This window comes from Psammomys obesus, unplaced genomic scaffold (assembly GCF_907164565.1).
Source record: "Psammomys obesus unplaced genomic scaffold, mPsaObe1.curated_primary_1811, whole genome shotgun sequence".
Classification (NCBI taxonomy): domain Eukaryota; kingdom Metazoa; phylum Chordata; class Mammalia; order Rodentia; family Muridae; genus Psammomys; species Psammomys obesus.
The window spans coordinates 1,792,985-1,808,135 of NW_026590503.1; the positions used below are offsets into that span (position 1 = coordinate 1,792,985).

General features: G+C 45.6%; 1 protein-coding gene across 1 annotated transcript in view; it reads left to right on the plus strand.

Moving 5' to 3' along the window:
* Positions 1-15,151, plus strand: part of Dnah11 (dynein axonemal heavy chain 11) — a 260,465-nt gene that overhangs the window by 93,418 nt on the left and 151,896 nt on the right. The window contains exons 35-38 of the mRNA XM_055607564.1: positions 2,737-2,853; positions 9,125-9,263; positions 12,283-12,375; positions 13,861-14,055. Coding sequence (XP_055463539.1) covers positions 2,737-2,853; positions 9,125-9,263; positions 12,283-12,375; positions 13,861-14,055 — 544 coding nt within the window. The remainder of the gene's footprint in view (positions 1-2,736; positions 2,854-9,124; positions 9,264-12,282; positions 12,376-13,860; positions 14,056-15,151) is intronic.

A 15,151-nucleotide genomic window follows, 5' to 3' on the forward strand; every position in this document is an offset into this window, starting at 1 on the left:
GTCCTTCCTTCCTTCCTTCCTTCCTTCCTTCCTTCCTTCCTTCCTTCCTTCCTTCCTTCCTTTCTTCAGTTTTTCTTTCCCCCTCAGACAATCAGAAGATAAGCTCACCTTCTCAGTCCGTATTTTGTTACTTCTCTCTGTCCCATAGCTGGATAAAATAATCTGGGATTGTAATGTTGACTAACCCACCACACATTTTCACTGGTAGTTTTTGTGTGTAGGTGGGTGAGGAGCATCAGGATTTTATTTATTTATTTATTTATTTATTTATTTATTTATTTATTTATTTATTTATTTATCTATCTATCTATCTATCTATCTATTGGCTTCCTGTTTGCTTCACCCAAGGTATGGAGCATCTCCCCTCACACTGTTCTCTTACCTCATACTCTTCCTTTCCAGATTTCCTCTCACCTGGAAAGGGAGGCCTCCCTTCCACAGGAGCCTCCTGTTGACTGATGAGAAGGACTCAGACAGGGTTTTAGGATGCAGCGGGCCTGTGTGACTGCAGCTATGAATTCTAAAGTTATCTTTATAGCCTGAGCTGTCAGTACTTACAGGCCTTTCCTCTGTGTCTGCTTCTCTCTTTATAGCTTCACCCTGCACTGACACTCTCAGGCGAGCATCTTTTACACTTTTGGAAATAGCTGGGTAAGGCGGCCTCCCCGCCTCTGGCTTCAATACACTGAATCAGCCCCTGTCTTTCCGTCCAGGCTGCCTGGCTGGGCCCATGACAGTGAGATCTTCGTGTCCTTCCCGCAACTGGGGACAAAGCCTTCCCAGCTGTATCTGCAGTGTAAACTCCTTTGTCCAGTGGTGCCCGGTTCCAAAAGCAAAACACAGGCAGCACCTGGAGTTCGCTGTCTGAAACTTGACAGGAAGCCTGGCACAACACCTGAGTCCACTTCTCTCTAGCCCCCTCAGGAACACGGCTGCACCAGGCCAGCCAGTTCTGGCTCACTCAGTTCTCTCACTTTTAGGGCACCTTGCTCAGCCATGCTCCTGTGCTCGGGACACTGCCTGTCTGCTCGCTGATAAAGGCTCTCCAGCCCACACAGTCTACAAGTCTCCAGATGTCCGAGAAACTTTTACACCCTTTAGACAACCTCTCAGTCTACACCGCAGGGTCCTGAGACCTAGCCTCCCACACCCCTGCTGCCTCACCCACCCCACCTGCTGTGTTATAGAGGTTGAAGTTTTTTCCGTTGGATCCCCCGCCATATTTGGCTTTTAGTCAGAATCCCGTTACCTGAGGGAACCAAGAAGTCATCAAGGCTGTCCTTTGTCATATAGATTTATGATGGAGCCTCTGCCTGCTCAGCTGAGTCCTGTCTCTTATGCTAGTTCATGAACAGGCTGCAGGGCTCCTTCATGATCTCATGAGTGGATTAACTTCCGCTTACGCTGCAGCACCCGAACATAGATCTTGCTTGCTTATCCTGCCAGCAAAGCCAAGCACTGTGCTGGTGCCACTGCTCGAGGCTCCTCCCGTTGAATGTAGGCCACTTTTCTTGACTGGAGGCCCCTCCCTTTACTGCAGGCTCTTCCCTTTGACAGTAGGTCCTCGCCCTGACGCAGGCCCCTCCCCTTGGCTGTAGGCTCCTCCTCTTCACCGTAGGGCCCTCCCCTTGACTGCAGGCTCCTCCCCCTGGCTGCAGGCCTCTCCCCTTGACCGCAGGCCCCTCCCTTTGACGGAGGCTCCTGGCACTGCTGTTTCTGCTTGAAGTGGGACTTAGAGACCGTGGCCACACCCACCCGTCCTCTGTGAAGGCCCACCTGGGCATGCCCGCCTTCCTGATTTCTCCGTTTTAACCTGGACCAGTTAGAAAGTCACCTGCTGTTAGCTGCCTGGCATCTAAATCCACGGGAAGCCCTGTCTGTCTCCGTTCTCCCTCCCCTGAGACACCCCTTCAGTCTTCCCCTTCCTCTGGAGATCTTGCTGAGACCCGCACTCTGTCTGTCTGTCTGTCTGTCTGTGTGTCTGCAGGAAAGCTCATGCCCTCACGTGTCTGCTGGTCATTTCATCGCCCTGGTCACCAGCAGTCTAACTGGGCCCTCATAGTTTCCCTCTGAAAACCGCTGTTTCTCCCCAGCTTTGGCGTGATAATGGTATCAACAGTCATAGCTAATGTCCGCTGAGAATTCCCTGGGTTCCGGGCACTCTGCTGTTAATCATTCATGGTCTTTCATGGCCTCACCTGTAGGTGAGCTCATTCTCCTCTTTTATTGGGTGAGGAAACTGGAACAAGAAAGGGTAACTGCGCGCCTGATGTGCGGTGTGGATGGCTCTGAACTGAGTCCAGCCGAGCCGGCTGTCCCGCTGTCCTAACCACCAGGCTGTCCTGCCTTGCAGAGATGGGTAGTGCAGGTTCACTTAGTAAGGGGGGGGGGGTGAGTGAGCGCAGAGCTCGACTGTGAGCATGGACGGATGCTCTCTTTACAGCGTTCCAGTCAAGGCCCTGACAGAAATTCATTGATTGTTAAGTAGCTAAGCAGTCAACTCTTCATTTCTCCATTTTAGGCTAGGGGGGAAAACTTCCTATATTGTGATTCTGGAGGGCAGGGAGGGTGTTCCTAATAAGTGAGCCTCAAAACATTTGAAATGTGTGTGCCTGTGAAGCTGAAGGGAAATTACCCAGGACAAACAGCCTCCCAGTCCACATTTACATTTTGCAGTGGCTTGCATTTGTCAATGTGCGAACACATTTAATTCCATCAACGTTCTCTTTATGGTAGATTTGTATTTCTTGGAGAGACCATCCCGCTGAAGCCGTCCGTTGGAATATTTATTACTATGAACCCAGGATATGCTGGTCGAACTGAATTGCCAGAAAACCTCAAAGCTCTGTTCAGGCAAGTGCATGCCTCGCAGCTCATGTCTGGTGAGCTGTCGCCACCTAACGTCGGGCTGCTCTGACAGTGCGCTTCCTTTCACTGGAGAGTCTGATTTCCTGGGGAAACTTACCTCTTTGAGATCCCTTTATAGAGACAGTCTTCTCCCTGATGAACTCACCCGTGTGTGTTAAACCTGCACTCAAATCAGTATGTAAAAGTTATGTAGTAATCCCAAGTATTTAATCCTAGCTTTTCCTTTAAGATGTTTTATTGTAAACAATTTCCACAGGTTACAAAGTATTGGGCAAATACTGAAAAGTATGAAGAGAAGTTATCTGCCAACTGGACATGATTGCTATAGTTTTTCTATCCTCTTCTATAATTTATATTTTATACACTAGGCATAATTTTATTTAGTTTTGTCCTTACAGTATCTTGACAAACATACCTTATCATACCATTGAAATTTCTTTGGAAGTATCATTTTACATAACTCTGAAATCATCCCTATTCTGGCTCTTCTACATTGTCCTGATCATCTTGTTTGGTGTGCAGGCTTGTTTTTTTGTTTGTTTGTTTGTTTGTTGTTTTTTAATGATACTTAAATACCAAGGTATAAACATTTATTCTTATTCAAGTTATTTTTGTTTCTAGCTATTATCCCAGGATAGATTCTTTGTGCGTGTGTGCGTGTGTGTGTGTGTGTGTGTATGTGTGTGTGCGCATACATGCATATGCAGGCCAGGGGTTGACAATGGGTATCTTCTTCAAACACTCTCCACCTTGTTTTTGAGGCAAGGTCTCTCCCTGACATGGAGAAACTGCAGAGCTCCTCCTGCCTCCACCTCTCACACACTAGACTAGGACTGCATGTATGTGCCACACAGCTTGCTTTTACATGGGTGGTGAGATGGAATCCAGTCCTCAGCTTGTGTGCAAACACTTTGGACACTGACCTGTTTCCCCAGCCCGGAGTAGATTCTTAGATGTAAGGTTAGTGGGTGGTGATCACAATCCATTGCTGACACACTTTCTACAGACACTCAGCTAACACGTGCGCTAACGGCAGCCTGTGCAGGAGGCCCTGCAGGCGTGTCTCCACGACCCTTTATGCCTGTGACACCTTTTCTGTTACTGCATTCCGGTGGGACCTGCTGCGCTGCACGCTTTCATTTAAGTGAGCCACCAGGAAAGCAAGCCCTCTGTCCCACAGCACTAAGGATCACACTATCCTTCCTAATTTCTTAAGCTGTGGCCCATGGTGCTCTGGGGCTTCAAGTAGCTAAATGTGGAGTCATGGACAATTTAGCTACAGTAAAAAGTTTCTGAATGTGCAAGGCCAAAACTTAACTTGGAATCCGGTGTGTGATGAACTGGAGTTGCAATCCTTGTGAACTTCTGTGCAGTCTTGGTTTTGAACATGTAACATGTCCACCTCCTCCATCATAGGATGCGACAATAAGCCATGCTGCCTGACGTGCCATGGCTTAGCGCCAGCACTGTGCTGAGGTCTGGACTGTGGCACCTAACTGTAGCGTGGCTTAAGTGAAGAGCAGGGCGGCTTCCCTGCCGCTATTCCTCAGCATCTTCAAAAGCTCTGCACTGTGTTTGAGTTTGGATTTGGGGGCTTGCTAGCTGTCCAGGAACTTGTCCCAGGACAGAGAGACCTCTTAAAAGGAGGGCGGGGATAGTGTCTCGGGAATGGCACCGGGGGTGACGTTTTTGGCCTCCGCACACGTTGACATATGTTACACACACACGTGTGTATTTACATGCACACAAACACACACACGCACGCAGCCTCTCAGTGATTTTGGTTCCGGATTAAAAGAGAATTTGCAACAGTGTCTGAGGTGACTCTGGACACATGTTTGATTGTTAAGCTGTCAAAGCAGCATCTCAGTATTGATGGTTATACAATCACAGTATCGATCAGCTCTGCAGGAGGAAATAGCCAGAATGCATTCTTTGTGTAAAACTAAGTTCATATATCTTACCAGTATGTAAATCAGCTTTTAGCGTTAATAAGTCATCCTATGAATACCAAGGGATTGCTTTAACATTGGTTTCCTTGTTACTTACCATCGGTGACTGTTTGTGGACCTGGTCTACGCACCTGGAGTCTAGGATCATGGATAATTCTCTAGGGCAAAGGGGGCATCTTGATGTACTGAGCCCGCCGTTTCCCTCCCGCTCTCTGGCATCGTTATCTGAACAGTGTCTTCTGACTTTGGTGCATGCTTATGGGCTGATCAGGAGTTTGTATTCTACAGTACAGACATGTTACACGCTATTTATCGCTTTACCACGGGTGTGCGTTTGCAGTGAGTCCAGTCTGGACCCCCTGTGAATAAGGCTGCGATGAAGGTGTGTGAAAGTCTTTGCACACTTTATCTCTTCTAGGTGTGTATCTAAGACTGGGCATAGCAAATACATTTTAACTTTTAAAAGAATGTGCAGTATTGCAAAGGCCACTGGACTCCTTTTTCACTCTCACCATTAGTGACTGAGAAATCCATTGTTTTATGTTCTTGTCAAAATCCAACATTGTTAGCTGACATTATGATATTATGGCAAGTTTTACTGATGTAATTGATCCATTGTAGTGTGTCAGCATGAGTTTATATTATGTTTCCACGAAGGCTCCCAGTCTTCAGTGCTTTTTCATGGTTTAGTGGTCATCCCCATTGTGTGTGAGTGTGTGTTATTAGATAACATACAGAACAAAGTTTTTCTCTTATTTTGTGGCTTGCCTTTTTGCACTTTTGATGATGCCCATCACAAGTGAGGGTTTCAAATATCATGAATTATAATTTATCAGTTGTCTTGTTTGTTTTTATTCTAGTTAAGAAAGCTTACTTAGCCAAAGCTGGGAAATATTTTAACTATGTCTTCTTCAACAGACTTTGTTGTTTTACAGCTTCTTAACTGTCCTCTGTTATTTTGTTGATTTACTGACCTATATCAGCTGTCTTTCTGATGATAAGTAAGCCCTTTAGTCTCATGCTCTCCAGATAACCCTCATTTACTCAGGAGGCATTGTTTTTTACATGTTTTGCTGAATTTAACATGTTGTGATTTTGTTAGAGCTTTTTAAAGATTTGCAATACAGAGAATTTTGGTCCCTGGTGTCACCTTCATAATCTTTGATTTTTGGCATCTGAGTAATGCTGACATCATGACATCCACTGTTGAGTATTCTGTTTTCATGGAGGTGGTATCATTTGTTGCTAAGTATAGAATAAATCACAGAAACCGTCTGGACCAAGATTTTTCTTCATGGTAATCTTTTTGTTACTGAATTTCTTTAACAATGTGAAGTTATTGAGATTTTCTTTCACTTTGGCTTAGTTTTGATGACCTACTTTTATGAAGTTTGTCCTGCTGCCTGGATTATAAGTGTTTACTATGCATTTACCCATGGCATTATCTGTCTGTAAGGATGCTATGAATTGCACATGGTGGCAATAATCTGTGTTGTCCAACTTCCTCTTGTTCCCTGAGGATAATCTAATGCTATAACAGTTGATTTTTAGGAAGTCTGAGGACTATCTGTGTCTTTACTGACTTAGCATGCCTTCAAAAGAGCTAAATGCCTCTTTATGTACATTATAAGAATATTTATAGTTTTTAGTGTGAATTCCTTTAATTCTTTGAACCTGAAATATGCTTATCCATCCATTTTTATATTTAATAGTAATTCATTTATATTTTATTCTAATATTATGGCATTACTTTTAAAATATAATTCACGAAATGAAACTCCAATGGGTAATACAAATGGAGTATTAACTCTGTCCCCTGATGGTCATCAAATATTCTCCCATCTCATGCTGCAGGTTTCTCCTCTTCAGCACAGCAGCTTTCTCTAGCAGAGTAATTCTCCACCTCATTTTCTTCAGGTGAATTGCTGCCCTAGCAGTGAGTGTAACGGAAGCAGAACACACTTGTTTGGGGGCTGCACACCACTCCAGTATTCTCACATTTCTGACACACTTATGTCATGTTCTTCTTCCATCTGGGTCTTAAATTTTTATTTTATTTTTTTTACATTTTCAGAAATTTTATTTGACAAACTAACTACAGCATAATTTATGTGTTGATGTTTGTAATAGTGTCAGAAACATTCTGAGGCTTGGCTCTAATTGTCTCCAAATTTCCTAACTTACCAAGAATCGTGTGCCTTCACTGTTTATTGAAACGTGTAGGGACAGCCCTCAGCCTGCATCTCTGTAAGAGGCAGGTGAAGAGTACTCGCCTCTCAGAGCTGTTAGAATTAAGGGAGAGAGCGCAGGAGGAGGTGTTATCACCCTGTGTGGTGTGAGGTAAATGCAAGCTAAGGTATGTGGCTCAGAGTTCTGAGAACACTCTCTGCAAGCACCGGGCCAGGGCTCGGGTTCCAGCACATCAAGGGCAGTTAAATTTCTAAAGGAGGAAGAAGGGAGGGAACGAGAGAAGATGATGGGAAGAGAAAGGAAAGGTGGGCCATTGGGTGTGCTTTCTTTTTCTTTAAGATGTTTTTTTAATGTATGAGTGCTCTATCTGCATGTTCACATGCACGCCAGAAGAGGGCATCAGATCACGTTATAGATGGTTGTGAGCCGCCATGTGGGTGCTGGGAATTGAACTCAGGATGAGCAGCCAGTGCTCTTACCTGCGGCGCCATCTCTCCTGAGTTTAGATTTAAATATATGTACAGACTTCTATGACATGAAAGCAGGTCTGTTTGGGAGGAGAGACAGGGCAGACTCCTGGGAGAGTAAATGTTTAAGGTATGATATGTGCACATGAAAATGTTATAATTAAACCTATAATTTTGTGCACTAACTAAAAAATTAGTAATAAACTATTGAGTATACTAATGTAATGGTAGATGATATTCTAATGCCTTTCTTTTCTCTGCCTTCTGCTGCAGGACAAATAGTACACATAAGAAATAATCTAGGGTCAGGTTACATGGGGGCTTCAGTCCCCTAGTCCCAAAGGCACTCTGGGAAGTATCCAGGGTGAAAAAAAAATCAAGTGTATGTGAAGTAGAGTGTAACTGTATTCACAGAAACGTGTAGAGGTTCTGGTGCAGTCTCACAGGCCTAAAGCACGTGGTGTGTGCCTGGCTGCAGTGGAAAGCTTGCGGCTGTGGCTGCTTCTGGCTCCTGTCTTTGAGGGGAACTTCTTGAAACCATCCTGCACATAAAGAGGGATTTGAAACTAGGTGTTTCTAAAGTTTTATCTGATAAACCCCCTCCTGGTAAACCCTAGTAGCATTATGGAAGTGATAACTTGTACATTCTTAAAATGTTTAGGTTTTTATTTACTTTCTAAAGCGTATGAGTGTTCTGCCTGTGTGTATGTAAGTAAGTATGTTTGTATGTACGTATGTATGTATGTATGTATGTATGTATGTATGTATGTATGTGCATGCCTGGTGCCCACAGAAACCTACATTGGATCCCCTAGAACCAGAGTGATTGCCGCCTGTGAGCCACACAGATGCTGGGAACCAAACCTGGGGCCTCTGCGAGGGCAAGAAGAAGCATCCCTCAAGCCTCCCCCTTGCACATTTTGAAAGTGATGATTGGGACTTTCATGAACTGTGTGAGACAGCCATTAAACACAGCTAGCTTTGAACTAAAACACATCATGCTTTGTTAAATAAATCACAACAAAGGTATGAATATTCACTCACAACTCTCTCGTTATTTTTGTACTGATACTTGTGCCTTGGAGGTTGTTTGTCTGGTAGTTATGGAAACCAGCCATGGAGTGAGGTATTGTTCTCCGGGAAGCAGTGGGCGCTGTTTTCTGGCAGTGTGTTGTTTGACCTTCACCAGGACACAGCCGCAGCTGAAGGCGAGCCTCGGGCTCAGTATCACCATGCGTCTTCTTGCCAGTGAGATCATTAATGCTGGAAGTTAGGGGCCTGGGCTACAGCTGTGTGGTGGGGCACAGGCTCAGAGCGCGTTGGCCCACCAAACAAGCAGCCCCACCAAACAGGCAAAGACCAAACCCAAGCAGCTGGGGAGGGAACTTAATAGATTGTAACCCTGCATTTTCTTTAAACCCGTCCCACCCCCAGTCCTGGGCGTCTGCATCTCTGCTATCTCATCACCTTCCCGGGGTCCAGCGGACATGTTTTGGTTGAACTGAAAGGCTTTGTTAGCTGTGATTGACAGAGGCCATTATGACCTGCTTAGGAGTGGTGAGTGTTGGTACAAGCTAGTCACTTGGTTTGAGTGATATGCACATATGGCCTTACCGTGCTTTACCTGCAGCTCCTGTTCCCCTGCAGGCCCTGTGCCATGGTGGCCCCTGACACTGAGCTCATCTGTGAAATCATGCTAGTGGCAGAAGGGTTTGTGGACGCACGCTTGCTGGCCCGGAAGTTTATTTCGTTGTACAAGCTCTGTGAGGAGCTCCTGTCCAAGCAGGTGAGAACTCTGTGGTTATCATTTTTTGGTTCTATATCACATGAAAGTAAAAATTGAAAAAGATGGATGTTGGATAATTTAGCATTTAAATGACACATACATTTGGAATGATTTCATGTTTTCTATGGAATTTTCAAAATACGTGTTTTCCGAATCTTATTTTTTTTCTGAAATTAAATTTCAGACATATTTGTATGTTAGTATCTTACTTATCCTCTATACACCCTTTATCAGTGGATTATGGGATTTTCTCTAAGCGTCATTGATGCTACAGTTATAAAGGAGATTCACTCGCCTTCATTTCTGACAGTGGTGGAGGCAAAAGGGGTCAGAAGGTGAGGTGGAGTTGATTCTGGACGAGATTCTAGAAATGGTGGTTTCCTCATGTTTGCTAACCCCGTATTTGAAGCTGTGTGGGGCTTAGTCTGGGCTTAGTCCCAGTCTCTTCTCGTGAGCTTCTGAGGTTTCGATGAACCACAAACGAGTGCGTGTCACTGCAGTCCTTCTTAACTTCAGCTTTGTGTTTAGCTCCGGGCGTTGCTGGGGCCTCTCCCAGCTCCCTGTGACGGTAGTCTGCCGCTGTTACACACCAGGGCGTCACAGACGCTGGTGCCACCCGTGTGTTCCAAACGTGCTGCCTTCGTGGTGAGAGCGCGGGAACCCGAGAGACAGGGTTATACCGTCACTGGGTATGACCTCAACTGGCGATGTGTATTCTATACGTGAAATGACTGGGGAAATATAATTCTAGACACTTGTCACTGCAGAGTAATATTATCAGTATTTTCTTTTCTTTTTTTTTTTTTTTCTAATCCGAAATCTCCCTTTAAGTCCAATGAAATGTTACAGCGAAGAAATGCATTTCCCATGGAAAATGAAACTCTCCACAGCAGTAAGCTGTCAACATTTAGTGACATCTACTATAGCCCAGTAGCATGTTTGCTGATGATGGTGAGGGAAGGGTAAGACACAGAAACAAATACGTGGATTTTCCTGGAAGGAGCCTGGAGGTTCAGGTGTCTGAAGTAACCAGAGTTCTCCAGGAGGACAGGGGCCAGTGATTGTAAAATACGGTGTTTACTGCATTCGGTTTGGTTTGTTGTGAGGTAGCATCTTACCCAGCCCACCCTAGCCTCAGCCTCCTGGGCATCCTCCCTCCATCTCCTGGGCACTGGGATTGCAGGTTTATACTGCTGCATCCAGATACACGACCTGTGTTCTAAAACCTCCTCAACATTACCGCTTGGGTAGTTACAGTCCTGTGGACTGAGGGGGTTCATGAAATGACCAAGTCCTGAGCTAACAAAGCAAGCTCATCCCATTCTAACTCTGGGACTGTTGGGCCGCGTGCAAGAGGAAGGCAGGGGCTGAAAGTCAGGTGGGAGAGAGAGAATTCTTGTTCTGCGTGCAAGAGAGAAAGGAAGCCTGGCCAGGAAAGGATTGCTGAGTTAAGCGCACAGCCCAGACATTCTGAACAAAGGAGTAGAGTCGGAAGGAGATGGAGACAAAAGATAGTTCTCTAGAATCAGTATTTACTGGATGGCACAAAGGCGGCAGTGAAGGTATTTTAGCAGTGGCCACGGTGTTTGAACACTCGGGTCCCTGCGAACTGAGCCCACAGTCTGCACCGCGTCCTCTCCCTGACCATCACTGCTTCAAGGGCTTGGCCATGACCGGTTTCTGTGCCCTGCAGAGGTGTTGGCTCTTGTTCGCTCTTTCTTCTTCGCCCTTGTCTGTTTTTGTGCTTGTGACTTCCAGATGATCTCTGCCATGACCTGTGATTTAAAAAAAAAAGTCTCTGCTGAGACTCTTCATGAGTGCAGCCGGGTGTTAGTAACCCCAAATGCCTCCCCTCACACACACCTGAACAAAAATGTCCTCCACTCACTCCTTACATTTATTGCCCGCACCACACATGGGGGTTTTTAATTCTGTTCTTCTCTATTTTCATTACCAACAGAAATGATGCCCCAAACCTAATTTGGTTTTATTATCCACGAATGGGTGAAGTGGCATGCTTATTCATGTATTTATCACTTCAGTGTCCACAAAGCATCCATCCCATAAGAACAATTCTACCCCTGCAACCATTTATGAAGTAGATGGCTATTTCTGTCTGCTCTCTACAGCTGCTGCTGCTGCCTTGGAGGCTTGGAGGAGAGGTGACCTGTCTGTAGGCACAGCTGAGGAACGTTTGGGAGAATTGTTACCGTGAAGATGTTGGATAGGGGACACAGGGACAGAATGCCAGTCACCCCAAATAAATCATTTTGGGGCCAAGGCTGGTGGCCCACACCTTTAATCCCAGAAAACACAGGATCTCTGTGAGTTCAAGGCTGGCCTAGTCTCCATAACAGATTTCAGGACAGCCAGGGATTCATAGTGAGACCCTATTTCAAATATGGTGAGTCATTTTTGAATTAAGCTCATGCAATCTTTGTTCACTGAGCAGCTTACTGTAAGCCAGCTCAGGGATTCTGCAGACAAACAGACAGAAAAGTGTCTCCACCTTCCAGGAGTGCAGAGCCAGCGGGAGTCATTGGGAATAACTGTGCGTGTCTCAGAGAGATTCTGGCTCATAGGAGAATTTTGTAATTTGTATTGTATTTAACGCCAGCACTGGGACAGAGTTGTTTAAGTGACAGACGTGAAAGGTAGGGACTAAGTATGGTTGGTGCATGGGGGGAAGGGAACACTTAGACCAGTCCAGGTCTGAGGTGTCAGGTAGACGCCTCAGCTGAGGAAGAGAAGCAGAGGAGAGAGATGGGAAATTGAGCAAACGCTGCGATGAAATGCTATCGAAAGAAATTTGCCAATAGAGACTGGAGAATGGCCGAAGGGAGTCGAGTGTGTGCCCCACAGACGAGATTTATAAAAGTATTTACTTTACTTCCGGAATTAATGGTAAATCATGAAAATGTGTGTCCATCTGAACTCTTTTTGTTTCTGGCTTTTACTTCTGGAATAAAGAGCCGTTCAGTTCCTGAGAAAGAAAGACATGCCTGTGCTTGTATTTTAGGATCATTATGACTGGGGACTTCGTGCTATTAAGTCTGTCTTGGTTGTAGCTGGCTCCCTGAAACGAGCAGATAAAAACAGACCCGAAGACCAGGTACTGAGTGCTAAATGATGTTGTACAGTGAGTAGCTAACAAGCTTCAGGCACATGGATGTGCATTCCTGGCTGGGGAGGCACGCATCACCCCATTTATAAAAACATCTGTTCCTAATGGAGGCTATTTTAGGGGTTGGCATTTCTTGTAAGTGGTCACAAGTGTTCCTGACTACAGAGATGGTAATCTGGGAAGGAAAATGTGATTTTTATAAGTGCTTTTGAAATCTCAGCCACAAAAAGTACTTTGACAGATAAAATAGTTCAGTAATCACTGTTTGATCTCCTTTGAGGTACATTTAGGAACCCTGATTAATAAAGCTGGTCCATTAATCCTGAAAAGCCAGTGAGCCCACGCCAGCCTAGTGGGGCACAGAATGTCCACTGTTGGGGTGGGCTTCAAGAGAGCGCAGCAGGGGAGGCCTCGGGCCCTGCTTTCCTTCTGTGCTGACAGCACAGCTCTCTCCTCAGGAGGAGCTACGGTAAGAGTAGGGTGAACTGTGTGTGTATGGAGTGTGTCCTGAAATGCAGGAGAAAGCTAGATCCATTGAGCGTGTTCTTTTCAGGGTGAGGGAGATCACTTGTCTTGAATTTGCTAATATTTCTTTCCTTGGTCTCCACTCAGGGTTAGCCAGTATTTTCTACACACCTTTAATCTGCCCTGTAGTGAGTGAAAGTGGAGTGTGTAGCTCTGTATGTGCCTCGCTCTGGAGTTCCTGCTTTCAAAGTCTGACATCTACTTTAGTTTCTAGCCAGTGTAAAACAAAGGCACAAACCAAAAATATTTGTGTTTATGAGCCTGCGGAGGCAAGAGCATCAAGCACTGCCATCTGATAGGCGCAGCTTAGAGCCTGAGTGGTGAAGGCAGGACAGGAGTTGCAGAGGTGACGACCAGAGCTGCCTCCCAGCCGAGAAGCAGACTTCCTTGCTCATCTCATTCTGAGGCCCATCCGCGGTCACCGTGCATGTCCACTAACCTGAAAGTGTTTGCCTTCCCGTGGAGAGAGGATAGTGCTCTCAACTTAGATGAGGGTTAAAAACGTGGTCTTCAGGGTCCGGAGAGATGGAGAGAAGAGTATGTGATTCTTCTAGAGGACCTGAGTTGGGCAGCTCACAACTGCCCGTCACTCCAGCTCCAGAGTCTTCCGCCTTCTGTGGGGATGTACGCAAACGCACACACAAACGCACATGCACAGCACCCCCCCCACACACACACAATTTTAAACTGTGTGCTAGCTCAGTGGGTACTTGTCAGTTTGTGGAAAATTACACTTTAAATGTCACACAACATAAAAATTATATGTATCAGGGGTAACACATGATGCTTCAGTCCAGTGCATATCTTGTAAAGTTTAGTTGGGCTAAGCATGCATCCCTTCAGACATCCATCATTTATTCGTGATAAAGGAAATCTTTCAAAAGTCCTCATGTACAGTGTTTGAAATGCTCTGTGTTGCCTGTAGATTGTCTTCTGTCTGTTTCCTAGGTGCTCATGAGAGCATTGAGAGACTTCAATATGCCTAAAATTGTAACTGATGATGTCCCGGTGTTCCTGGGCCTGGTCAGTGATCTGTTCCCGGTCCTGGATGTACCTCGGCAGAGGAATGCACACTTTGAACAGATGGTCAGGCAGTCCACCCTGGAGCTCCGCCTGCAGCCCGAGGAGAGCTTCATTCTCAAGGTAAGAGCCATGTTCCTACTGAGGGCAGGAGGTGCGAGGGTAGTCCACTCTACCCAAAGCATCAGCTGTATTACAGGGCCTTAGTGTGATCTTGCCAAACCTTCCAAGCATTTCACACGATAGTCAGCCACGGGACATGTGAGTAAATGCTTCAATATCTCACCCCTTTCACTGAGGACTTAAAACACAGGAGTGACTTGCATGGTTCTAAATGTAAGACTTTTAATTAATCACAAAACTTACTGGTATCATGTACCAAAATCTTTTGTGTTCTTTCTCCCTCTAATGCATAGAATAGTGAAATCAGAATCATCCATGTGTCCTGGTAGGGGAGAGGTATGTCAACATGCCTGACAAACCCACAGGATTTACTGTCTGACTCATCCAAGCTGCGCCCAGGCTGCCCTGGGGTCAGTGAACATGCTTAACAATGCTTAAGATGTTCATGTTCCAGAGAGCTCCTGTGATGTGAGCCCTTGCTCCCCTGTGGGGAGTGATTGCTGCACATCATTTCTACTCAAAACTCTCAAGAGTCACTGATTTTGTAAGCAACTCCTCCCACCGTGGACCAAGTGGCATTAGAAAGTTATGAAATGGGGTGATGGCTCAGCGCGTGGGAGGGCTTGATGCACCAGCGTGAGGACCTGGACTTGAACCTCCTACCCATGTGAAAGCCAGGTGCGAGCGTGTGTGCAGACAGAGGTAGATTCAGGCATCTCATTGTTCTCTAGAGAATAAGGTAAGGAATGGTGGAGTAGGTCATTCAGCATTAATCTCTGCCTTCCACACATAACCACACATGTGTGCCCCATAAGGGATGATGCTGATGCTGTGGATGCTGAAGATGACAGCAACAATGGTGGTGATGATGGTGATGCTGACAGTGACAGTGATGGTAGTGATGATGATGAAGGTGATGATGACAGTGATGGTGACGGTGATGATAACGAGGGTGATGAGGGTGAGGATGATGATGATGACGACAATAATGATGATGACAATGACGGTGAGGATGATGGTGATGACGGTGGTGGTGATGATGATGATGGTGATGGTGATGATGATAACAATCATGGTTATGAGGAAGATGATCATG